The 27,518-nt window shown below is 30.6% G+C and overlaps 1 protein-coding gene across 1 annotated transcript in view; it reads right to left on the reverse strand.

Moving 5' to 3' along the window:
• Positions 1 to 347: 347 nt before the first annotated feature.
• LOC129216522 (uncharacterized) overlaps positions 348 to 27,518 on the reverse strand; it is a 53,303-nt gene continuing 26,132 nt past the window's right edge. The window contains exons 2-7 of the mRNA XM_054850736.1: positions 17,175 to 17,304; positions 11,385 to 11,479; positions 11,101 to 11,193; positions 9,505 to 9,567; positions 8,425 to 8,505; positions 348 to 3,167 (exon numbers count right to left, since the gene is read on the reverse strand). Of these exons, the coding sequence (XP_054706711.1) occupies positions 3,045 to 3,167; positions 8,425 to 8,505; positions 9,505 to 9,567; positions 11,101 to 11,193; positions 11,385 to 11,479; positions 17,175 to 17,304 (585 nt within the window). The 3' untranslated portion in view covers positions 348 to 3,044. The remainder of the gene's footprint in view (positions 3,168 to 8,424; positions 8,506 to 9,504; positions 9,568 to 11,100; positions 11,194 to 11,384; positions 11,480 to 17,174; positions 17,305 to 27,518) is intronic.

Here is a 27,518-nt window from a genome sequence, read left to right on the forward strand (position 1 = left end):
AAAATCAGGACCCAGCAATTTTGATAACAATAAGCGATTGGTAACATGAACGGTGATCACTTTAAGCAGAGACTACTTATATGATAAAAACGGAGTTATCTTTGAACATTTTAAAGTTGATGCTCATTTTAGTGTGAAGAAAACCCCTCCTCAAAAATTTGGTAATTGAAATTTGTAGAGTATATTATGCACGAAAATTTGATAAATTTCAAGCATCTTCAAATGTGAAAGTTATTTTGATTTTTTCCTCATGACTGCATCAGTTGAAAAGCTTAAAAAAAAGAAATAAAAAATAAAAACAGGAATAAGAGTAGCAATGATAAAATCATTTATGTATAAATGCATTTTATTACAAAAAATATTATGTATATACAACTGTGTAAAAATGATCACAAATCAGATTTGTATAAACATAAAAATACCGGTTCTCAAGTGTTACATAGAAACAAAATACATGACTTTAACACAACAGCAGAAAAAACAACCTTTTACAGTTTCTGTAAGGTATAGCACTACTTCATACAGAAAACATGTTTGAATTCTAATTTGGAATGTAACATGGACGGTTTGGGAGATTTTAAATCAGGGGTGAAACAGTCCTGGTTTTAAAATCTCGAAAAGCGCTAAAGTACTACATGCATATAGAATTAAGAAAGAACAAGGCACATAGTAAAAAGTCTAAAACAACCTCTAGCTTCCCCCCCCCCTCAAAACCGGAGGATTTTTTTTTTGTCCTGACTCATGTTCTGCAGCTAAAAAAAAAAAAAGAAATTCTCTCGGCATTTTTTCTGAGAAAGAAAGATTCTAAACAGCTACTGCAGAGGAATAACCATTTTTAATTCATCTATGCTGTATTGTTAAAATGTAAAATTATGCCAAATAAATTAAAAGTTTTTGTAACCAGAATTCCCCAATTTAAAAAAAGTAGGAATTCTGGGATTAGCTTCAGAAAAGCTTCCCCATTTAATGCAAAAAAAAACAAGACCGAACAAAAATCTTTAAACATAAATAATAATAATATATTGTTCATCAAATGCAGTGATTCTAAACCTGTGGTCTGCAGACCAGTAGTGCTATGTGAGCAATTTTCTTGTGGTCCATAAATAGCTAGTGAAAATTAATTTTATTATAGTAATTAAATTTATTAAAAAAATACCTTTAAATTTATAGTACTTGAATAAGCAATTTCTTATTTCTCTGGTTTACATCCAACTAGCTAAATACCATCGTGAAACATCACAATTTTGATTATTTAATTTTTTAAGCCTCATTTCATTTTATGTTATATAATCGTTGAGTAAATACATTTATATTCTATGTGGTCCTCTTAGAATTTGGAGAGGTACCAAGTGGTCCTAAGCAGTAAAAAAGTTGAGAACTACTGATTTTAATGAAAAAAAAGAAAAAAATGTAGAATTCAAAATATATATAAATTTATTTCAACACTCAATTTTTGACATAAGCTGAAAAGTAACAGAAAATCAATTGAAATGGTATAACGAAGCATAAACAAACACACAATATTATGATCGACATAATAAGGTAGCAATAAACCAAATGAATAACAGAAAAACTCTTACAAAAATTAAACATTTGAACAGTAAAAATAAGAATTTTTTTGTCTCCCAATGTTGACACTGAAAACAGCATTTCGTGAAATTGGAAAATAAGAGATTCACATTAAAATATACATAAGACATGTATGGCGCTATCTGAGATGCACATTGCACAAAATGGAACGTTGTCCGATTCTTTTTTTATATTAAGACGGCTATTTTAATACATCAACGATAGAAATAAAACTGGTTCCAAAAATATGAATTCTCGAACGCCTTACCCTGTACCAGTGAAGTTAAAAAAATATATACATCTATTTTTTATAAATCGCTTTATTACTGTTATCATACATTTTAAATATATTTGCATTGCATAATATTAAAAATACTAAGAGAACAGGAGTGCAAGTGGAAATAATAGCTTCATAACACATAAACTGAGTTTACAATACTGTAAGGATTTAGCTCACACTTTTCCATCTTTAACAAATAAAATAAATTTATTACCACTATTATGTCATTATTGGATGTGTGGAATGAATCTTAATAACAACACTTTACATAACGTTTTAAACAGTTTATAAAACCTACCAAATAGTTTCTCTGTAAAACAGTAGTTTCTTTTGATATAGTATCTTTTTTTTTTTTACTGCAAAACTAAACTTATTTCTGAACAGTTTTGAATCAAAAGCTAAGTACACATGATAATAATAATTTTAATTGCGAATAGGAAGCAGTTTAGGTAAACTAGAACTGAGAAATATTTTGTTCCCTGATTTTAGCTGGAGTTCAGTTCAGCTTTTATTTTCCTGTGAGCAAAGATAACAAACACTTCACATACAATTTTCTATTCATGTTGAAATTTTTTGGCATGGGGGAGCAATATTTTAAAGATATTTTTGAAGCAAATTTTAAGATGAAATTTATCACAATAAGCAGCAGAATCTAAGAAAATAAAGAAAATATGAAGAGGAGAAACAAATAACCACGAAATCTGCCAAACAGAAATGTCATTGAGATATAGACTAAAATTTCTGTAACATAAACATAACTGTTGTTATGTTCGTTCTATGTATGCAAAAAAGTTTTTTAACCTTTAGAAATAAGTTGAATAAACAAAAAAGCAACATAGTAAAGGAATGGATAAAACGATTGACAACGTTTTCTTAAGTTCACACTTACAATCAAATCTTGCATTAATAGAAAAAACTAAAACAAAATTACCAATTAAAAAGCTTGTAAAAGTGACAATGCGAAATTATGATAAAAGTGGCAAAATGCTAAAACTAAACAGATAAATAAATGCAATAGTTCATTCCTGTGAATTTTTTTCATAATAATGGTGATTCTGCATTCACAAATGCAAAATTCACATTCAGCTTCTAAAAAAAACACACACACGCACACACACAAATGATGCAATACAATTTATTTATGCCAAGTTTTTGGTAATAGGTTTTGTATTTTTAAAATGTGAATACTGGCAATTCAGACTGCAGCAAATGTTGATCCATGAGGAGTTGATGCTCTTGACTGAGCACCACCCAGCATATTTACTGAGTAATGAGACAAACTGTGAGATGTAGTATTCAAACTGCTCATGGTACCCATCTGGGGAAAACAAAACAAGTTAAGAATATAAAAGTAAAATAAGTCTTTCATAACAATTTATTATAAGTTTAAGTTGGAGTATACTTGCATGAATATATTTACAGAACATTACATTTGCATGAAACCAAATAAAAATATTGTAAAAGTAAAAACTTGATGAAAATATCATATAGAGTTGGATCTTTGTTTAACGACTCTATTTGATGACTTTCCCTATTTAAAGACGACTTTTCATGGTCCTGGATGCTCCACTGTAGTTTCAGAAACATTCTACTTAAGAACAATTTTTTGTGTTCCTTTGAAAGTTGTTTAATAGAGAATCAACTGCATATAATTTCTCAAAGGGATTTTTGAGAGAATGCTCTAACTAGCTCAGCACTTTATTAAATTTCATAAGTAAGGCATCATTTTTAAGATTATTTTTACTCCTTTGTTCAAAAATAAAGAGATAATTCACATTTTGGTTGTTTTGTTGTAAAAACCAACTTATTCAGTTTTTTTTTTAATAACTATTATTATGCAGTGCTTCAACGCATAGCATCTTAAAATGGAGACTTATTTGCTCAGTTGGTTAGAGCATTGTGCTAATAATGTCAAGGTCATGAGCTCCCCATGAGCGGAAGAACATTGTTTTAATTTTATTTCTTTCAGCAGAATTCTGGTCCAAACTACCATGAACATGTACTCCAAACTCACTGCAGGATTCTATGCTACAGTTCTGCAGTTGTTAAAATCAGGAAACAAGACATAAATTGTAACATTAAGAAATGCAGAATATCTGAAAAAAATTGCTTTAAGAAAATAGAGACATCGATTTCAATTTATTGTGTTTCTTTATGACGTACACATTGCTTTAGTGTATAGTGCACCGGGATAGAAGTTAGTTCAGTAGGTAAGAGCGTCCTGCTAATAACATAAAGGGTTCGAAACTATCATGAAATTTTTGAAAATATCAAAAATATCCAATATTTTTAAGCAGCAATAACTAAAGTTTTCAAAATAGTAAATGCATCTTCAAATCACTCTTTATTTTCTTACATTATTTTTCAATACGTGAACATTAAATAATTATCTAACACTTCATTTTACATTTTTATCAATTTTAATGGTGTTAATTTAGCAAAAGCTGTTTTACTCATTTTGCTTCTTTTAGCTACTTTTACAGTTATATACAGAGCCGTGTCCAAGGGGAGGGTTTTAGGGGTTAAACCCCTCCCATTGAAAAAAAAAATCAATGAGTCATTAAACGATTTTCCAAAACGTATTTTAAGTTTTTATTAATTTTAGAGTTAAACTCTGATACAGTATTCACCCTCTTTAATATTTCCTTATCTTTAACAATTAACATTTTCCTCAATTGTAGGATTCCCAAGCACCTTCGCTTCTAAGTGCTTGAAAAAATTAACGATGGATGAATGGTTGAAGAGTCTGGCAATACTTTAAGCATGCAGGGGAAAATTATTTAAAAGAATATTAGACAATGACGTAGCCCCCCCCCCCCCCCAAAAAAAAAAAAACTTAGGAGCAGGGAAAATGGTTACTTTGCTTTTTGTTTTTTTTATGGTACGCCTTTAGTGTTGAATGAATTAGTCGTTTCACACAGTAGAAAAATGTTTCTATGCGAAATAGCAATATTTTTTTTAAAAAAAATTTTTATTTTCATTCAATTCCTGTTCAATGTTATTTGATAGAAAAACAAAAAAAAAAAAAAAAAAAAAAAGAAGGAAAATGAGGTGGCATAAAAGAAATATGTGTGCTTTTACAAAATGTTCAACTGTACAAATAAGATTTCATTAAAAAAAAAAAAAAACCCCGCAAAACGTATATTAAAAAAAAGCCTAGTTATCGAGCTAAAATGAACTATTCAACACGTGTAGTTAGTTTTCCTTTGACAACGGAAGTTACAAAGGGAAAAGGTTTCAACCCCTCCCTTTATGAAATCCTGGACACGGGCCTGGTTATATGTGATTCATAAATAAAAAATATGCATTAGTTGGTGCACAATGATAAGACTTTTTTTGACCGATGTTGAAAATATATAGTTAGGCACTTTTGATATGAATTAAAATTGTGATATTAATAAACCATAAAAATATTACAAAAGAACTTTTTGGTTATTTTTACTTATACATGAACAATATTACTATCACTAATGTAACAAAATGCTACAAAATGTAGTTATTGAACAATTAATTTTTCTGAATTGAATTCTTATCTAAATCCCCCTGAAAATATAATAACTCATTCGGGGGGGGGGGGGGGGGGGGGGGGCAGGATTCTAAACTACAGTTGTGTTGTTGCATAGAAATCAGAAAAAAACTTTTTATTTTAACATGGTAAATTACAACAGTATAATATATATATTATTTCATAAAGGCTTTTTTTTTTATGGGTATGCCATAACTTCTTTAATACTTAATCAAACTTCAAAAGTAAGACATCATTTTAAAGCTTTTGCTACTGCTATCAGTGAAAAATAAACAATTAAGTCACACTTTTCCTGTTTTTCAGAAAATTGCTTAAGAAACCGGTTTTTGAATTCTTTCTCTCGAGCACAAATGCTGTGCATTAGTCAGCTAGTCATATCAGCTAGAAAGGAAACCCCACAGCTAAAAATAAATAAAACAATAAAAAAAATTGAAAATTATAAAAAAAAGCATTGAATAAATAAACTAAAAAAGTACGAAAAAAAGAGCTTGTGTATTGTCGTATCTGCTAATTTTATTTTTGATTGTTGTTTTGAGAACCTCCATTTAAGTGACTAACAAGCCCCCGCAGAAGTCGAAAATATCAAAACTAATCCAAACTTATGTAAACCAGAAACTGTGCCAGATTAACTGATGGTGAATCAGGCAAAAATTAAGTCTAACCTTAATTGGTATACATGGGAGCTTATATCAGAATTTTGAAAGTAATCAAAAAGAAATTTACCAAAAAAACTAGAGGACCCGACAGATGTTGTTCTGTTCAAACTTTGTAAATTGAAAAGATAAAAAATTTCAATAAAATGTCAAGTGTTTGAACCGTTTTGTTGAAAAAATTAAGTAAAAAGAAAATGTTTTAAGCTGCTTGGTGTCAGAATGCGTATAGTATTTACTACAACTTGATTTATCTAATGCCCACTGAGCAGTTGTTTTATTAACTATTTTTGCTTCCGTACTTGATGGTTTGTTCCTGCAGCCATACTGAAAGGATAAAAGGCGTCCTCAGATATTAAGTGCAAAAAACTAACTACCCATCTAGAACAAACGGGAAATCCCGCTGCAAAGTCCGCCATATGAAAAAGAACAAAGCAATTGAAAGGATATTGTTTAAAAAAAATGATAAAGGTAAAAACAGTTCTCTGAATAAGCGAAGCCTCTCTTCCGATGTAAAATAAACATTCTTCAACTAAAGTGTTTAAACACTCTTTAAAAACGAAAAACACTTCTTTGCAATTTGAAATATTTCTCCAAACAAACATAAATACAATAAATTACATTAACAGTAGCTTTAAAATGTAAATAAATGATCACGCAACTCTATTGTTTATATCCAAAGTCGCCAAGCCACCACGTTACTGTAATCCAGCTGCTCAGTGAGCAAAGCTAACTCCGACCGATAAGTGGTCCGAAATTTTGAACGAAAACTTTTAAAACTTCATATATTGCCTATTTTGTTCTTTCGACTAAAGATAAAGATCTTCCCCTGCACTGATCTTTTATGTACAGAACTACCCTGTTGTAATTTATCTGGACGAAAATAAAATTTGTTTCGTCTTTAAATTCCGTCATCTTTTACTTTAATAATATACTGATTGGTTTGATAATCCTTAAAGTATTCTTGACATTGGTGCTAAAACTCAGATGGATTTCAGCCAAGAAACAAATGTTGTGAGGTACGGTACTTTCTGATCATTTGGTTAGGAAAACCTAAAGCACTGATCCGGTCACATGGTTCAACTACGACGACCGAACAAACGTTTTGGCTGAACCTTCCAGTACTTTACTTTAAAACATATCTCGGGACCTAAAATCATTGCTTTCAAGAAATGAAGGCTTCTCTCTCTCTCTCTCTATGTTTTATGTACTCTCAATTGACACATCACAGTAGGAAATTTCATTACAAAAAGCAGAGCTGGTTTTCTTATTGTCCTTTGGCAATGGGTTAAATATTTATTTCAATTCTCGCTCAACAATATGTTAAAATATTAATCATTTGCGAGATATAACCATCCAACATTTAAATTAATTAATTAATTAACAAAAACGTTTCCGATTCGATCCATCGCGCTTCGAAACCATGCTCGCCACAACTTAATTATACACAAAAAATTTGATCAAAATCGGTCCAGTCGTTTAAAAGCCTTATGGTGACAAACATCTGCACAGAAGATTTTTATATATTAAGATAATAAACTTATTTTTCAAACAAATGAAAGAACTTAAAAATTAACAAGGATGAATGTAATGAACATTTTAAGTACTAATAATTAAAAAAAAAAAAGATGCTTGAAAACAATGCTACTTGAAGACTATATAAAGACAATTTTTAATCAGAAGCAGCAGAGGCACATAAGGATAAGCTCATCCTTAAGGTGAATGCCTCTTATGTTACTAATACCTCAAGAAAAGCTTCTGTCTCACATTTTATTTTGTTAATCATGACTGTCTCAGATCTCATTTCTTCCATATAAAGATTGTCGATGATATCCCTGGGTGTGCTATTTGCGACTCTCTCAGACTATGACAGTCAAACATTTGGTTGGATGTGAGCTCTCCACAAAGTCGTTTTAGTTCTATAGTTAAGAAATACTGAAGAGCCTGCATAAGAGTTATTTTGTATGTAGCATGTGTTAAATAAATAAATTTTACTTCATAATAAATGCTAGTTTTTTTTACTAAAGCTGTTCTCTAGGTTTTTTAAAAAACATTTGTGAAAGGGAGAAGTGATCAAATGTTTATCAATGTTAAAAAAAATTGCATAACATAGCAACTGTTAATAAATTCTAATCAAGTGATTACGGATGGTTTAAACATCGAGGGGGAAAATGTATAAGAGGGACTTTAAAATTTAAACCCAGAAATAAGTTTTTCCTTCGAAAAGTGTAAGAATAAAAGAAAGGTCATCAGTTACCAATTGAACACGAGCTAGACATTTGGTAGTGCAAAAATTTTCTAGAAAGTCGAGCTTTTTTATGATTTACATAAAAGTATTTACTTTTTAAAATTATGTATGCAAATTTATAAGTATACAAAACATGATGAATGAAAAATACCTTCATTCTTGCCATATCTTCCAGCCTTGTAATATCAGTCAACTCTTGAAAATTGGAAAGCACAACCAAGATGAAAAATATCTAAAAAATCATTGTTGAGTTTTGAAAAAAATATATGCAAAATAAAAACATTTGAATGGTCAGAAAAATATATTTATAGCAAACTAAGTACAATTTTTTTTTTTATTTTTTTTTTAACCGAAGTCATAGAAACTAAAGAAAACTTTATAATAGTGGCCGGTAATACATTGATCATGATTGGACGGTTGATTTTGAGCCCATTTTCAATTCATCCCAGCAACATTTTGGAACATATTTTTTTATTGAAGTCGCATTAGCAAAAACTATTTTCTGGGTTGGTCTGGGGGGCACCCTTTTCATGATAATGGGGCCATCTGTATAGCTGACCTTGAGTAACTCCCCAACCCTCACACAGAATTCTGAGACTTTCCTTCGGTATCTAAAGGTTGCATAGCTTTCAAAAATGTATATGGGTCATTTAGACCAATAGCGAGATAACCTAGTCCGCTCACCGACAAATACTTTCTTTTAGTGCACACTGTAAGTATTGTACTTCATTGCATACTTTTGTACAGTAAATAGCATCTATTCTATTACCTGAAACAAACTCTAAAAGAAAATCATTCAAAACTCTTTTTCGTCTCACGGGGCAGGGAAAAGACCGAAACGCGAGCACTAACGTAACATAAAGAGACGAGACTTCACCCGAATTCACATTTTCGTATATAGTCAGTCTTAAGTGACGAAAATGACACTTGGATAAAGGGTATAAAGATTTATTTGCATGTTTAAAGACCAAACATTGTAAATATGTAAAAATATTACATTAAGAATAAATAAATTATTAAATTTGTAAAACTTAATTTTTACTCGGTGTAAAATATTGGAAGCTTCAAAAAGGTTATAATTAATACCTTGGGTGTGTTAGAGCAATATAAGTATGAGATGCAACATTAATTGAAAAAAGCAGTTATACTCCGTAGCATTTGATCTTCATTATGATGATTTAAAACAAATATGTACTGGTATTAAAAGATGTGCATAATTAGCATGACTTACATTACAAATCAGCATGACAGTCCATAAAATCAACATCGCTTGATGATAACCATAGTACAAATCCTGAAATTAAAGGAAAAATTTATGCTTACAATTTTCCACTAAAATTCAAACACAAAATCGTTTTCTTTAGCATTTATCGTTTAAAAAACTAAATAAATAAATTTTAAAAATGATGGTTGTTTAGGGGATCAATATTTTCAGTTAATCTAATTTTCTAAGTTATGCAAAAATAGCAAAACAGTACTTTTTTCTCACAGAAAACTTGAAATTCTAAAAATTACACTGACAGACAGGCAATAGATGCACACACATATTTACATATGCAGAATGTATATTGCACACAAGCTAAAATCTTATTGCATTTGAATTGCATGAGCATGAATTAAAACACTTAATGAGATGTGGTTATGTTTCATTTTTTTATTTACACACAGCTTGCAGTTAAACAATCAAATAAATATGAGAACATTCTTTTGGAAACTAAATTTTTTAAAGAAAAGTTGAAACATTAAATTGTATAAAATGATGGTTCATTTACTTTTTAAATTCTACATAGAAGTATAATACATTTTATTTCTCTCCTGCAGTAAAGGGACATTGATGAACAAATAATTATGGTAATGAAATATTGACCAAAAAAATATAAAAAATTAGCCTTTTCAAATAATGAGGGATTAAAAAAATTCCCCTTATGATTTTTTTTTGTTATTTAATGTCTAATTATTTCCATTTGTCTGTGCAGCCTGGAAAGGTTCGTTAAAATTTTTATTTTGAGAATTGAAATTTTAGTGTTTCAACGTTATTAAAAACATTTAAGCTGATATCAATTTTAATTTTAATTCCACGTTTAAAATGGTCCCACCAAGTTATTGATTTTTTGACAGAGCAAACTGAACTGAATAAATGTCAGCTTGTTGCTATTTTTGCTCAAGTGCAGACAAATAAAGTTTTCAACCGTCTTTAGGCTTCTCGGATAATGAAGGATTAAACAAGTTTCTCCTTTTTTTTTATCATTTATAGTCTTTATTTAGCCTAGAAATGATCACTAAAAACTTCTTGAATTTATAATTGAAATTTTCACTACTGTTTTATGTAATCTAATTGGGACCTAAAATGTACAGTTTTAACATTATTAAAGAATAGTCTAAATTGTGCATTTTAAGGAACTGGTGTTTTTATTCCAATGCGGAGCTTTGGGGATTTTCTAATTCGAAAAGGAATGTTTTAGAACTGTTTTTTCCATCCATTTTTTTTCCTTTTTAGATATACCTACTGTTGATGCCATTTCAGGATTTTTCTGTATTCAGAATGTTGTTTTTGAAATTATTTTCTCTATCCTGGTGAAGATTTTTAAAGCAATGGTTGTCATTTTTGGAAAACTGTTTTCCTTATTCTACCATAGGTTTATAGAGAACAATTTTATTGTTTCAATGGGGACTTTCAGAAAAGTACTTTTTTTTTCTAATAGAAAGTTTTGGGGACTATTGTCACAACTCTAATTGGATTTTTCAGAAGCTGTTGTCTTTATCCTGATGAAAGCCTTTAACGGAACCGTTAATTTTGTTTGAATCATTGTCCTCAATCAATACTTACATTAGCAACTGATCTGAAGAATATTGAAAAGAAGTTCCATGATGTAAAGATTATAGCAGCTGTTAGCCATGGTCTAAATCTTTGTTCTAGCTCCTGCAATTGTAAAATAAAAAAATGAGAAAAAGGATTTTTTAAGTAACAGAATAATAATAATTTAATAGAACCAATAGTTCAAAGATTTCAAACAAGCCTTTTAATGAAATAAAAGCTTTTATCACAAATATTTTGATTAATTTTTCATAAGTTCTAAAGATAATATGTCAATGAAATTCGAATTTTTTTACCTTTCGAAGGGCTCTCATCAAAATTACGGATACTACTAGCATGTACACTGCAAGAGCAAATGAAACAACAGAACATAGCAGCAACATGTTTCTAACTAGAAAATAACAATAATTAATAAGTACAATAAGGGTTATATCAAATACAATTTTTTAAATAGACAAAAAGACGTTGAGGTTAAAAGCCAGCAAACAAATGACAAGAGTGACAATCACTATTTAATAAACGGGGTTTGTTGATTTAAATGAGCTTGATATAAATTGCGATTAAAACCAGAATTTAAATCGATTTAAAAAAAAAATCATTGATGCAAATTAATTGATCTGAATCAAGTGATTTTTTTAAACAAAATCTTTAATTGAAATGAGTTCATTTTACATTATAAATTAATTTTGCATTTTTAGAATGTGTTGTTCTAAATTTGACTACCTATACTGCATTTATACAATCTTGACTTCAACTGGCAAAACTATGTACAGGGTGTTCCGTTTTGGCCTACAAGATCTTTATTTTTGCAACCGTTACTCCTAGATGTATACTTCCAATTGCAAAAATGTTCAAAATTTGAGGCAGAGTTTAGGTATTGAAAGTTTGAAGTAAAAATAAGTCAAAAAATACAAAATTTAACTTTTTATACAGGCCACAGGTCCCCTAACTAATGTTTAGAAAAATAATCTCCATTGTAAACTATAACTGACACAAAAAAGTTGACATTTGTGAGATCAAAACTCAAAGAGATATTCCATTTCAAAGCTTTAAGGGACCATACAGAAGATGAGATTGGAAATTATCGCCCTTTCAAAACAATGACAGGTCTCAAAGTAAGAAAAACAAGGTATTTATATTTTTAATTGCTATTCAAAAATAAATGCAAATGTTATACGCAAAAATACACCACAAAACCTCGAACAATTTGAGGACCCACACTCTATGCACACATTTCATTTTAAACACTTGTTAACCGCTATATCTTCCCCCAAAAGGTGTCATTGACAGCGAATGAAAAGTGGTCTAAGTCACAAAGCGCTGCGTTTCAGTTTCATATCTCGGTAAATATTGGTCGTACTAATTTCAAACTTTTTGTGTTGGAATTATTTTCAAATGAGATTATTTCCCTTAATGTAAGTTAAGGGACTTGGGACTAGTATAAAAAGTTAAATTTTGTATTTTTTGACTTATTTTTATCTCAAACTTTCAATATTTTAACCCTGCATCTGATTTTGAACATTTTTGCAACTGGAAGTATGCACCTAGGACTAACGGTTGGGAAAATCAAGGTCTTACAGGTTAAAACGGAACACCATGTAGATCCCTGTTTCAGTGTAAACGATTTTCAGACTCTTGCAAATATTGTTTTTACTCCTAAATTACTTCAGAACAAAATAAAAAATTGCAGTTTTTCTTATACACCATGATTAAACATAGTTGAGAAAAGTAATTGTTCAACAAATATTATCTTACACTAAAAATGCAGGGGAAAAGGGGGTACATGTGATCATGGTATGTTTTACTAGGATAACATCAAGCAAAAAATCTCAAAAAATTCTCAAGTAATAGCAATACCAGCCCTACTATTTAATCAAACATTCAGAGCCAGGAGCCAATTTATGTTCTTGTGGTGACAGATTCTTTGTTTTAGCAGATGCTAATGTAATTTTATCACTGACTTCTTTGTGTAAAAACATATTTTAAACTAACTAATAAGCTAAATTTAATTATTGCAAACCATTATAAGAACATTCACGTAAATTTATGCCAATGTTTAAATTTTGTAATTAAACTAAAAATTCTGTATTTTTGAAAATTAGTTCTAAGGTAGATGCCGGGGCACTTGTGAACGCAACATATAGGAGCACATGTGAACAGCTCCCACATCCTCTCTGCAAATATAACTATTAATGTAGGCTTATTATAAGTGTTAAAAGAGATGTAAAGATCTATAATTATTGCTTTGCTGCAATCAGTTTGTAAATTTATTGTTAATTATTATTGTATAATTACTAATTATTTATCTTATTATCTTTTATTTTTTAAAATTCGTTAATTACTAAATAGTTAGCTAAAAATTTAGTGGTATATAATATTTGCACAGAAAATAAAGACAAAATATTTTCCTTTAACTAAAAACTGAAGTTTAGAAAAATTTAAAAATTCATCATCATATTCTGTATGAAGCTTAAACGTACAATTATAGCAAGAATATACTTTACACAATAAAATATTCTTTGTACTGTTTAGTAGTTTTATAAGATTTTATTTTTTCTTGTCGATCTATTGATTAGAACATGCTATGAAACTTTAAAATTTGACAGTGAGCAGAGTTCTGTAATTCAAAAAAAAAAAAAAAAAAAACCAGTAATAGCTACTATACAATTTAAACTGAGAGTATAGGTTACAAGCTACTAGAATGTAATTAATGTATACGTATATGCTTCATTATAACGAGTTTTTTGATGAAATAGATGCTCGTCCTGCATTTTTCAATCGTGTACCCATCTGCCCCCCTATAGGGGCACATGTGAACAATTGAAGATATTTTAAAAAATTCCATAAAGAATAGAAATAATTGTTTTAAAAAATCCAAAAAAAGAAAAACAAAATAAAAAACATGGCACAAAGAAGATTATTCAATCATGGGGACCCTTTTCTGTGAGAAATTGGAAATATTTTCTGAGAAATTAAGAAATGAAAAAAAAAAAAGTTCACATGTGTTTCCTTTTCCCCTACATGATGATGGAAATCTTATCTTTAAGCAAAGCATAAAACTAAATCACAGCCAGGGCCGCGCCCAGCCTGATCGGCGCCGTCGTATAAATGTCTTGTGAGCGCCTCCATGCTCTGGTGTTCAGGGAAAATATAGTTAACATCTGGAGGAAGATTTTGTAAACAAATACAAAATGGAAAAAAATATGTTTGAAATTTAATTTATACAAAAAATAATGTGTGAATATTAATTTTGGAATACGGCGTACGTTTTTACTTCATATCCCGAAATTACTTTGAGCTCAGCAGCTCCTCTGATATGCTAATAATGCGTTTGGGAAAAGAAAAATATTTTAAACTTCGAAGTTACGCCACTTTGAATATTTATTCAATCTCTAAGTGTTTCATAATTAATAAAACTTTGATGCCTGTCAAAACATGACAACAGGAGCACTGGCGCAACTAGAAAATAGTTTTAGGGGAGTACATTGAAAGAAAAATCTCTTTTAAAAAGAAGGGTTCAGGGGTTCTCCCGGAAAAAAAATTAGAAACTTGTAATTTCAAAAACTGAATTTTAGACAGTCTTTGGTTGTGTTATAGGGGAAAAGGTACAAGGGGCTCCCTGGAAATTCGTCTCCCCTCCAATTTTTTGAAATTGAACTTCCAAAAACGCAATTGTAAGCAACCTTGGAGATTTTTACAAAAAGGAGATTCCAGAGTTCCCCCCCCCCCCCCGCCTGGAAAATATTTCAAAATAAAAGTCCTAAAAACTTAAGCAATATTCTATGAGATTAGGGGAAGAGGTTCAGAGGCTTCACTTAAATTTTTCGTAAATCATGTTTGAAAAACCTATTTTTTGATGATATTAAAGAAAAGAGGTTCAGAGGTTCTAGCCCGAATATTTTCAGAAATTGAAATTTTAAAAACGCAATTGTAATACTATATTTGGTAACATTAGGACCAGCAATCTTTCAAAATTTAAGCTCCAAAAACGCAATTTTAGGTGATTTTCGAATGCAATTTCAATTTATGTTGTTTGGTACTCAAGGGCTTTCCCTGGAAATTTGCGAAATTGAAGATCTGGGAATGAAATTTGAGATGCTCCGTAATGCTTTTGGCGAGAGGAGAAGAGAAGATTCAGAGGAGTAAAATTTTAAGACTTTCTTATTTTCAGACGAACTAGAAAAAAAAAAATAAATAAATAAAGGGGGGGAAAAAAAGAAAAGAAGTAGGACGGAGGGGAACGAGTATAGCTTACCAGTTAGCTGTAACTATTAAAAACTTTTAATAAAAGATTTCTTTTTAAAAAATTTAAAGTTTTACCCCAACATAATTATTTGTTTCTTATTAAAATCACTTTGCTTTCCAAAGAGGCGTTTTTTTTTTTAATTCTCTTCCATAATAAAGAATATTTTTGAAAAACATTCAACTTAGCATTCTGGGGGTGAGGGGCACGGGGTGGGGCAACCAGAAAGGTGTCCTGTGAATTCCCGCCCCCATCTGGTTGCACCACAGAGTAGGCGGGTACTGATTATATTTCTAAATTGAAGGATAATAGTGTAGAGAATATTCCACCTTAAAATCTGAAACTGAAACTTGCCGGTAAAACGAAAAATTCTAAATTACAGAATCGTTAAAAAGGCATTGAATCTAATATCTGAAACAAACACATTGTCCAAAGCTCTTTCTTTAACTTCATGCAAAAATAGTTGAAAAAAAAGGGGGGGGGGAATCGAGTAATTATGGTCAAGTCTAATTATGGTCAAGTCGTTACTTTTTGGAACTAAAATATTGACAGTAATTATTGTCTACAATATATGTGTATTATGCTTAAGTAAACGATATGCAAATGTGCTTACCGTATGTTTTTATTTGTGATAACATAAAAAATATACAGTACAGTGGAATTACCACGAAAAATAGTTAAAAATCACAAAAAGACATATATTGCACAAATTATAATACAACATATTCACTGTAAGAACCAAATGGGGAATAACAAATTTCTTGCGCTTTGTATGCTCAACCTTGTGAAATTATAGACATACCGAAATAGCATTTACAGCTCCAAATATGAAGAAAAATGCTAAAGTATGCATTAACTAGCATCATATGTCTTCACTGTAAAGGATTGCATTGCGCTTTTGAATAGCATGTTTAGACGCAACAAGGCAATAATTTTTCCTTTTAGATAGGCTTGATAGAGATAGAGGATTGCTTGTTTTAATTAGTATTATAATTTCACCTTAATGAGTATTATAACTGTCACTATTAGATATAATGAAAAGTTCAGTTTTATTTTTTTGTTGGACATTTTCCCCCTATTTGGAGCATTTTTGATTGACAGAGCTTGGCGCCTTTTAAACTCTGGCGCCGTTGCGCCGCACGATCTTGCACATAGGGACGCACGACCTTGCACATAGGGACGGAGCAGCCCTGATCACAGCTTATCTAAACATTATAACATATTTAAAAATCTTAAAAATTTATTGAATATTTGGAGAACTTATCCTAATTGTAAGAGGAAGCTGAATGGATTGATTAGTTCAGATTGCTTTGTTACCAAGGTTTTTTGCCTTCTTCATCCTAATTGAGTCCATTTCAGAATTTTTGAATTGATAAACAAAGAAAACTGCTAAATTAAAAAAAAAATCCAAATTGCATGGAAGTTAAATTATAGGTACCACTGTAATAGTGGTACCACTGTTTACAAGAAATATTATAATTGAAAGAATGGTGGTTGTAGCTGGGGGGGGGGGAGCTTTAAATATATTTTGAATCATACTTTGTAGTAAAACTAGCCTATTACTAATACCAACTGCCATGAAATGAAAATAGTTAAAAAGTTGCTTTTCCATCTGTTTTATGAAATATATTATATTTATAAAAGTAAAGTAATAAAAATCCAAAAGTTTTTGAAAGTTATTTTTTTTTAAATCTGATTTAAATTAAAAAAAATGATACCCCCCTCTACTTTTTAGATTTAAAAAAAAAAAAGAAGAAATCATACACTTAGTTACAAACAAATACAGTAAAAAATAAATTACAACATTGAAAAAATATGAGGTACAAAACATGTAAAATCTCACCATGCCTATTTCCACTATAGACAAACAAGAAATTTATTCCAAAATATCTATAATGAGTTGAACCTGGGGTGGCTTCAATTAAAACATATAAATCGAAAATTGACAATACTTGAGTGATGATACTTTGTACCTGAAACAGAAAAAATAACATTTAATATGAGAAGAAGAGGCATTTGGGGTTCCTACTGCAAGATATGCTCAATAGTAATAATTATTCAATTGTAATGCCAAGAAAACATACGATTTTAACAGCATGATTAACTTACTTCACACAAATTAACTTTGTTTTCGTGGTGTTGGTAAGCTGCTGTTTCAGAAAGAAAAAGAAGAAAAAAAAAAAAAAATAGAAATGTGTCATTGATGATAAAACATTGATTTTTTATTTTATGACTATTTTTCTTTTGTGGATAAATAGAGGTCAATCCAAGATTTTTTATCAGGCTTTTATTTCTCAAATTTCGCAAAAGTTAGTTTCATTGGAAACTGGAAATTTTTGAACAAAATATATGTAATTCTATCAAAAACTACTTTATATCAAAATAGTACAAGAGTAAACAAAATTGAACACTCAAGCGCTTATAAAATAAAAATAATAACAACAAAGCACTAAATTTTTTAAATTTTCTGATCAATCATAATGAAAGTATACTAGATGTTAAACTAAAAGTGGGAGATAATTTGCAGCGGCGTCTAATCCGCAGATGTTGCTTTTTAATACTATGCAATGCGCCGATCGATGCAATAAATAAATCATATTTTTACCAAGAATAATTTTGTATGGTTTTGTATTGCATCCTTATAAGAAGAAAAAAGTGATGTGGGTGTTAAACAAACCCCATCGAAAGTGGGTGTTAAAAAATTGCTTCACAATTACAGAGAAACATTTATTTGCGCACAAGTGGTATCGAAAAAAAAGTTGAGCTGACAGTACTGTGTTTACAACAAGTTATTGTCGAACGTTAACAATTTTGAACTTTTAAAACTAAAAAAAATAATAATAATAAAAAGGGGAATTCGTTTGTTTGTTTTTCTCCTTGTTTTTTTTTCTTTTCTTTTTGTTTAAAAAATTGATTTTATTATTTTTTTTTAAGTTTAAGGGAAAAGTTCCGGATTTCGGGATTCCGAAATTATGGTTTCATACTGTAGTAAAAAAAAAACTTCCCACTTGATCACTTTATGATTTATTTTACTTCCTTCCTCTCACACCAGAATAATTACTAATACTGATATGAGTCACTCTGAAATAAAAACTAATAAAATAGGAACGTCATTTTACCCAAGCAGCTACATATTTGCCCCCCCCCCCAAAAAAAAATGCTCTTATGTTGAAGAATACCAAGCAGTAAAACCTATAAACAATGATTTCAAGTTCCACGGAATAATGAAAAAATGATTGCTCAGTTTGCACTAGACTACGAATTTTGTTACGAGTAAGCAAGACTCAGCGTCTAAAAAGAGGAACTTCGGAGAAATTAACATCCAGGGTGCGTTCGACGAACCTCACCGGTTAACCAGTAAGTAACCGGTTACTTACCGCAGCGTTCTATGATCAACCGGTTACCTCACTGGTTACTATTCTAAGCAGTTGATTGGTTGATTGGAGCACGTGATCATTAGTTGTCACGTGATTAACTAACCGGTCGCTCTCGGTCGTACTCGTCGAACGCAACCCCAGAATCACGTTTTCAAAAACCGCAACCGGAAATCGCGTTCACATTACGCACTCAAGAAGAGAAACACCTTTCCCCTTATTTAAATAAAACACCGCATCTCTGAAACGCAATTAGTGAAACCAGCAGGTCTGTTATCTAAACGGCAATCAGAAAAGTATTAAGTTGTGTCGCATTTTGTGACATTAAAACTTCATAATCGATTTCATTGCAAACCAAATAATATACATATTGTCAAAAGATCAACTTCGCTATGTTTTTTTATATTTGATGATAATGCTTCTTTTTACAATGAAAAGCAGGTTAAAAATTACCTAATATGAAGGCAGTAATGAAAAAAAAAAAATACTGCTAATAATAAATGTTTCTTGAACAGCACTTGAAACTGAAAAGTACCAGAGGCAAGGTCATCTTCAAAAACTTAATGCTTATGGGGCATTCCACGGTATTTTTAAAATTATGTAGTCCGTAACGTGACCTTTTTTTGCCATAACTTTTTAATTTACCGTTTGATTTGCAAATTATTTTAATTTCAGCTGGTGTGTTGGTAGGAAAAGATCAAAATAAAATAATATGCTAATCAAACAGTAAATTAAAAAGTTATGGCAAAAAAGGTCACGTTACGGACTCTACATAAATGTCAAAAATACCTTGGAATGCCCTTTATACTTAAAAAATTCAACAACAGCAATTAACAAACATCTAGTGAAACTTTAGCATTGCTTTTAAAATATGAATTGCACTCGACTTAGAAAGAGAAAAAAAAAAAAGAGAAAAAAAAGAAAAACACGGGGGGGAAAAAATGCTGACGAAGCACTTTCACCAGACACCAAGACAATTACATACTGTTTAATAGCAGAGCTGAGCTAGTCAGTCTAAGGCCGATGAGTCATAATGACTTCGGCCTTCTTCAACTGGTCTTGTATCCGTACCCATGTTTTTCCATTTATACATCATCAAGGTTTACGACTTTTGTGAAGCTAATGGAGAAAGAACCTTTAAGAATGTCAAGTTTTAACTTACGTATCAACGGTTTTCAAAATGCTTCTACTAAAGACAGTCTAGTAACAACTGCAACGGAATGGAAATGAGACACAGAAAAAATTTTGATGGTTTCAATTTTTCGTGTATAAACCATGGAGGTAGGTATATTCCTACATCCATGGCATAAACAGTCGATAAGAAGTAATGATACTATTTCAAACACAGTTTAACCTCGGTCATTCGAACACGTTTAAAACGAACTACTGCTACACTCTAAAAACAACTTCAAAAATGACGAAAAAGTACTCAAATTTGAACATGTTGCAGAGTCAAAATGGCTCGACTATGTGGTATTCATATTTGAAACATTCAAATACTCATCATATACTTAAATCAGCATGTACTCATTTTTGAGGTATTTGTGCTCATTTTTGAATATGTAATAATTTTAAAACTGAGTATTAATCGAGTTATGTACTCATTTTCGAATATGATATAATTTAGCACATTATTTGAAAACATGGATACTAATATTTGAAACAAAAGTTTTCAAGAAAATTTGAAAGCATGAATGTACTTGTTTTTGAAAACTTCATGTACAACGAACTAAAAATTTGCAATCCCTGTCCAATTGTATTTACACTGAACAGTTTTTATTTTTTATCGGATAAGATGAACTACGGTTAAGATGAATTAATTAAAAAAAAAATCCATTTGAGTTCCTTTTAACGAAGCTCGACTGTAATATAGATATTACAGTATTATTTTAAAACATAAATCTCTGATATTTTTTCATCACTGAGTACAATCTCACACTTAAGATTTTATTAATTAGTAATATGAATTTAAATGTAGCCAATGATTAACAAAAGTTTAACACGTAATTGTTTTTCAGTGAAACAACAGAGCGGATTTTTGCTTGGTTTGCTAAATAAGAATAACAATGGGAAAGCAATTCCAAGCCAAACATTCAAGTAGCTTAACAATGTGCAACCAAGCATACACATTAGAATAGTGGTGACCTAATATTTAGTATTGTACACTAAGCCGGCAGAAGAAAAAAATATTAAAGAAAACTGAACTCGCTGAAAACGCTTCTCTGATTTCTGTAATTATATGACTAGAAATGTATAAAAATCAGCAGCTTTTTGCGTACGAAATTGCTTTTAATAAAGCTTTTGAGGTCTCACAATGTTGCACCAATATTTCCTTTACATTGGAAGGGGATGTTTCGATAATTGGGATTTTGGCGAGGTCAGCTAATTTTCGACAATAAATCGCTCCGCTGTGGGCCATTCCACGGGAAAATGGACATTTTGTCCTGCACATGACACAGCTCATTTATTTCATTAAAATAATAATTTAAAAGGGCAATGAAAAAAAAATTGTGACTGAAGAAATCGCAATGTGTGACTTGCTTTAGCAATAAATTTGCTCGTTGTCCTTTAAAATGACTACTTTTTAATGACAACTACCACGCGCGGGACAAAATGGCGACTTCTTTGTGGAATGGCTTTTGTGCAGTATCAGTTTTGGCACCAAACGCTTCAGTAGTATAACGAAATCGAACAGAATTTTCGGTAAATTTAATACATATAAGTCAGTTCAGAAAAAAATTACAAATGTAGCAGCTAAATTTGTCAACTATTTACTATTTGATTCAAAATGTTGTTTACTGCGCATCACTATACAACAAAATTATTGCACAACATTTCAAAAATGAGCGATGGTTTAACAAAATCAATTGCTTGAAATCTCACCAGTGTGTGCTGCGCAAAACCAGGGCAGTCCTCCCACCCCACGTCTCTTTTCAGATGTTTTGTTTACGTCATATTCTTAATCTTGATTATTACTAATGATAAAGCTGAAAGTCTGTGTCTAGATCTCTGTCTTTACTCGCATAGCGCCTATACCGTCCGGCCGATTTTCATGAAATTTGGCACAAAATTAGTTCGTAGCATAGGGGTGAGCACCTCGAAGCGATTTTTCAAAAATTTGATTTTGTTCTCTTTCTATTCCAATTTTAAGAAAGTTTTAGTGAGCAAATTGGACGTACAAATTACACGTGGACGAACAAATTAACATAACGTGGACGAGCAAACTGGAATATGCGACCAATGGGCGAGCAAATTAAAATAGCATATTGGAGATAAATTCATCATCCATTATTTGTAAATATACAGGCGAACCAATTTGACTTTTTAATTTTCTACTACGAGCAAAGCCGTGCGGCTACCGCCAGTTTTAAAGAAATTAGCAACACATATGGATATCAAGGTCTAACACAGCAGGTGACTTTGTAAAAAAATTACAACAACGTATTTAACAAGAAATCGATAAAAATGAAAGAAAGAGAGAACAGTTTCAAACATAAAAAAATGAAAGAAAAGGGATAATTCGAGGTCAGTCAAAACCACGCCTTCGGGACGATAACAGATGATTAGATGATTACAGTCCGTATTCTCCGAGACGGCATCTTGTAGTCGAACAATGAATTTCAAAGGAAACCGTGTGTTCCGGTCCAGTAGGTTTTATGTCAATGGAACACAACACCTGAACATCAGATTCCAAATGACGTAACACAAGTTGAAGCTATTTAAGTTGGACTCCAAAAGTTGCACCCTCAACGTACCCCCTTCCCTAGGGGGGGGGGGTGTCAAATGGCGGATGAGTTTCACCATTGGAAAAGAAAGTTGGACCAAAAACACACAACATGCATATAAATGCATATTTAAACGTCAAACAAAAGCAAAGAAGATTCATGTAAATTTCAAATTCCAACACAAAATAGGTTCAAATTTGAAGGCAATTTTTTTTGCCTTAAAATAAGAAACACAAAACTACCAGGACTACCAACAGAGTTGTCATGTAAGCATTTTATTGATAGAAACATGAAACCTGTTCAAGAATGCCAAGAATTTCATAGTAAGGTCATCTTTTTTAGCTAAAAGATGAAAATGAATAGAAAAATATTTGTTTCTTCAATTGACACATACGACCAATAAATAAACACTTCATCTGTATTGTTTTAGGAAAAGAAAATTATTTTGTGATTGAGACCAACAACAAAAGAAAGATATATTTCTTTTGTTGGAGAATTTTCTAAAATAACAATTCGAGCTTCTCCAAGTTCGTCATTTTTAAACTTTCCAGGAAGGATGGGTCTAAGGGCAGGCTCTGGTTATATGTAATAGTGCAACTCTCCATAATACGAGGGTGGATTCAAAAGTAAGGTTAGCCTTAATTTTACAAAAAAAAAAAAAAAAAAAAAAAAAAGCAGTCTATTCTTATTGAACATTGCATCGTTGAAAAGAAAAAACGTCTCTCTATTTTTATACATAATCGACATCTTTTCTGTGCATTATTGTCGACGGTGCCCTAACTTCTGTATCGAGTGTCACAGAATTCCACCGCCAACCCGTTGAGGAAGCGCTACACCCATTTTTTCACTTTGTCGTCGCTCTGGAAACGTTGGCTATCAAAGTGTTCCTTAAACTTAAGAAAAAAGTGGTAATCACTAGACTCGAGCTCCGGACTGCCAATCAAGAACGGAATGGTTTGTTGATTGTCATGTCCCACTCAGGCGGTGGAATTCTGTGACACTCGATACAGAAGTTAAGGCACCGTCGACATTAAGGCACAGAAAAAGATGGCGATTATTTATAGAAATAGAAAAACGTTTTTTCTTTCCAACGAAGTAAATTTCAATGAGAATAGACAGTGCTGTATGTTTGTAAAATTGATGAGAACCTTTCTTTTGGATCGACTCTCGTAGTTGCCAAGTGTTTTCTGAATATTTAAAAACTCTTCTAGCTCATTTTCTCGTTGTAAATTCGTTCTACTTAGTTGTCCTGATTTTCGCTTAATTTCAAACTTGACGGCTAGAAGAATATCCGTTTCAAAGCATCGATTACCCGGAATGCGAGGTAAAAGGCAAGAATTCGCGAAATGACAAAAGAACGGTATCCGTACGTGGTTACGATCCGTATGACCGTACGAATAAAAATCATATCACTGGATCGAAAACTCGTAAATCTTCAGATCATTTCAAAACTCGCCTTCTTTGTTCGAAGTAACTGCAACGCATAAAACGGGTTGCGGTTATATTGTGCAGAAAAATGTTGTCAGAGGAATACTAAAATATTATTATTATTATTTTTTTAACGTTTTAAAAATTCCAATTTTTATCTAAGATGGATTATGAATTTTTTGAGCTGAAAGAAAAACAAAACACAATTCTTTTCGAAAAAAAAAAAGTCATTTTGATCACATACAAAATTTGTGATTTAAAATTTGAAAAGAAAATCGAATTAAAAAAAAATAATGTTACGACTGTCACGAAACTAAATTTATTTTATGAATTCTTGGATCCAGCGTATAATCTTAGTTACTACTACGAAAATTTTGCTATTCGCAAAAGCGGGAAGATTTCGATCAGGGGGTTTTTAGTGTTCAAATCACCAGCGAAAATTTTCAAAACTATTCCAAAAAATGCGTTTTTTAGAGCATTATATATTTTTTGATTTCACCTAAAAAATGAAATTATCATTATTGAAGAATTGTTCTAATTCAGTGATTTATCTGCAGTATTTATTCATATCACGAACATACTTTCGTTATCACGAACATACTTATTACAAATAATACAGCGTTTTTCTTCAAATTTTGAAAACCTGACACAATTAAAAACATCAAACTGCTTTAAATTTGAAAGTGCCAACCTCTAAAGATATATCTTAAAATGACAGAAAAAAATGTATACATTTAAGCAGGGTTGGCAAGGTTTTGGGCACTACGGTAAAAACCCTGGTTTATACCGTCCTGTCCAAAACCCTTGTGTCCAAAACTTACAAAATTATGTTTTTAGAAAAATTGTATTTTGTGAAAAAACATTAAAAACAGAATAAAATGTATTAAAGTAATGCTTTAGATTGAACATTTATTCAATAAGAACATTCAACTTATTTGTGCAGCTGATTTTAATCTAGTTACATAGAAGTTGAATTCTTGATTACAGTTTCAATTTGTATGCATGAGTCTATTTTATTTTTTATTTATTTATTTATTTTTTATAATACTAACCAAATTTTCCTATGTTTATGCATGTGTGCTAATTAAAGCAGGATTGGCAAGGTTTTTACCATCCTGTTCAAAACCCTTGTGTCCGAAAGTGTCCAAAACTATATTTTATGAGAAAATATCAAAAACAGAACAAAATGTGTCAAAACTATTTTTTGGACTATTTAATACATTTATTCAATATAGATATTCAAGTATAAATATATAACTTATTTATGCAGCTGATTTTAATCTAGTTACATAGAAATTAAATTCATTAAAAATTTCAATTTGTATGCAGGAGTTTTTTTTTCATTAACAAAATTTTTCGACATTTATGCATGTGTGCAAAAGAAAGTGTTCAAAATAGAGTTCAATAATTGACTTAAATGCAATAAATTACAAACTTTTGTAGTTACAGAATGTATTATATTAAAAATATGAACGAAAAAAAGAATAGCACAAGAATTTTATAATTAAGTGCAATCAATTTCATGTTCTTTAATCTATGATTAAAAAAGTAATTTTTATTAAAACATTATGTAAAAATTATTTGCAAAAACCATTAAAAAAAATTAAGCTTTTTTTTTTTTTACCTCAATATTTATTGCACATTTAATAACATTCCTTTGAGTTATAAATGGAACTGAAATTACTTGTCTTGGTAGTGTTGTGTATTTCTTTTCATAACTCTACCAACTGTTACATAAGGAAGTTTTTATGTACTAGTTACTGGCATTTCTTTGAGTAAAATATTTTTTAAATGAAAATTTGGAGAACAATATTATCAAATACTCATTAATTAAAACTCATTAATGTCTATATTTATGTATTATGAATATTGCATTAAAACAAATTGATTAGATTACACTCTTTTAGCTTTAGCTTAGTTTTGGACAGTTTAAGACAGTTTCGGTCACTTTTGGACAGTTTTGGACGGTAGAAACCACCTGTCCTGTCCTAAACCAGTTTTGGACAGTCCAAAACCCAACCCTGCATTTGAGTAGTACATACTTACAATACGCGTATATAAGTACACGCATCTATTCTTTTGAGTTGCTGCACACACATCAGATTTATTTCCTTCGTTTTATAGATGAGTCATTTTTTTTACACGTGCTTATGTTACTGTCCTTTCAGCAGCATCCCCTCATTTATTTTAAATATTTTAATGTCGCGACCCCCATTTCTTACTGTTCGCGACATTATCCCTAGTAGGGCTGGGCGATGAATCTATGCATCGCCAAAAACCGATGTGAATCCCACATCGTTAAACCGGTTTAGAATTTTTCTATAAACCGATGCATCGATACCGCTCCGATGTACAGACACCGGTCTAGAGTTGCTGCCGTTTTATCTTTAGTTTTTTCAAACTAAGTTAAATTAGCAGTGTGTCAATACAATCTAGTTTAACAATGAAGGCGCGAAGAGTTAGAACTTCATTTCTTCCAAAATATGTAAGAAATGCATATGTTTTTAGTTATTGACGAAAAATATATTGTTGAACTGGTAAGTTTTCATATAGTCACTTTTCAGATTAAAAAAAAAAAAAAAAGAAAATTGAAAGAGCAAAATAGAAACAAATAATGCAGTTATATGTTTTAGCGTTACATGCAGTGGAGTTCCTAGCACAGGTGTCACACAGGTCGATAACTCGTAGTATCCCCCCCCCCCTCTCCAAAAAAAAAAAAAACTTTAAATGCTTTATGTAAATATGAAATGTGTACAATTTTCAGAAACAATTCATTCCTATTTTTGTGGCGTAACAGAAGTTTGGAAGACTAGATTGACTGCGAGAGATAAACTGCGAATCCATTTTATGATGCAAAATTTGCCCTAGGCGCCTCCTTTTGCAATGTTGGGCAATATATTTTTGTTTAATTTGTTACCTTAAATATAATTCAAGAATTGCAATTTTTCAGAAAGTATTTACTATATGTTTTATAAACTATCAGATCCTCTTCAGGGTTCATACTCTATTTGTATGAAAAAATTCCATGACTTTTCCAAGATTTTTTCATGACTTCAATAAAAATTTTCATGACCTCCTTGTTACAGCATTATTTAATATCTAACAGGAATAGCACTATTTAATATCTAACTTGCCAAATTTTAGAAATGAGCATTAGCAAAAACTTCTACATGACTGTCACTACTTCATTGAAGCACTTACTCGTAATGGGGAAAAAAATATCAGTGTACACTTAAAAAACTAAACTATTTTTATTTGGCTTCATCATATAAGTTTAAGTAAAGTAAAATTGCAGTAAATGGAATATAATGATGCGTAAATGTCTTAATATATATATATATATATATATATATATATATATATATATATATATATATATATATATATATATATATATATATATATATATATATATATATATATATATATATATATATTTTATAAACAGGCAGAATGATAACCAATGGGACAAAGGTTAATGAGTCATCACTAAGTTTCAATACATTTGCTTCAAAAGTTGTTTTTTAGTGTCAACAATGCCATTTAATCATATACATAACTTCACAGTATTTTCGCTTTTTAAAGTAAAGCCACATAGTTTAGTTTTTTGTGTTTCTAAATCAGGTAAATATATAAAAAACCCATTCAGTAATGAATAAA

Source organism: Uloborus diversus, chromosome 2 (genome assembly GCF_026930045.1).
Source record: "Uloborus diversus isolate 005 chromosome 2, Udiv.v.3.1, whole genome shotgun sequence".
Taxonomy (NCBI): domain Eukaryota; kingdom Metazoa; phylum Arthropoda; class Arachnida; order Araneae; family Uloboridae; genus Uloborus; species Uloborus diversus.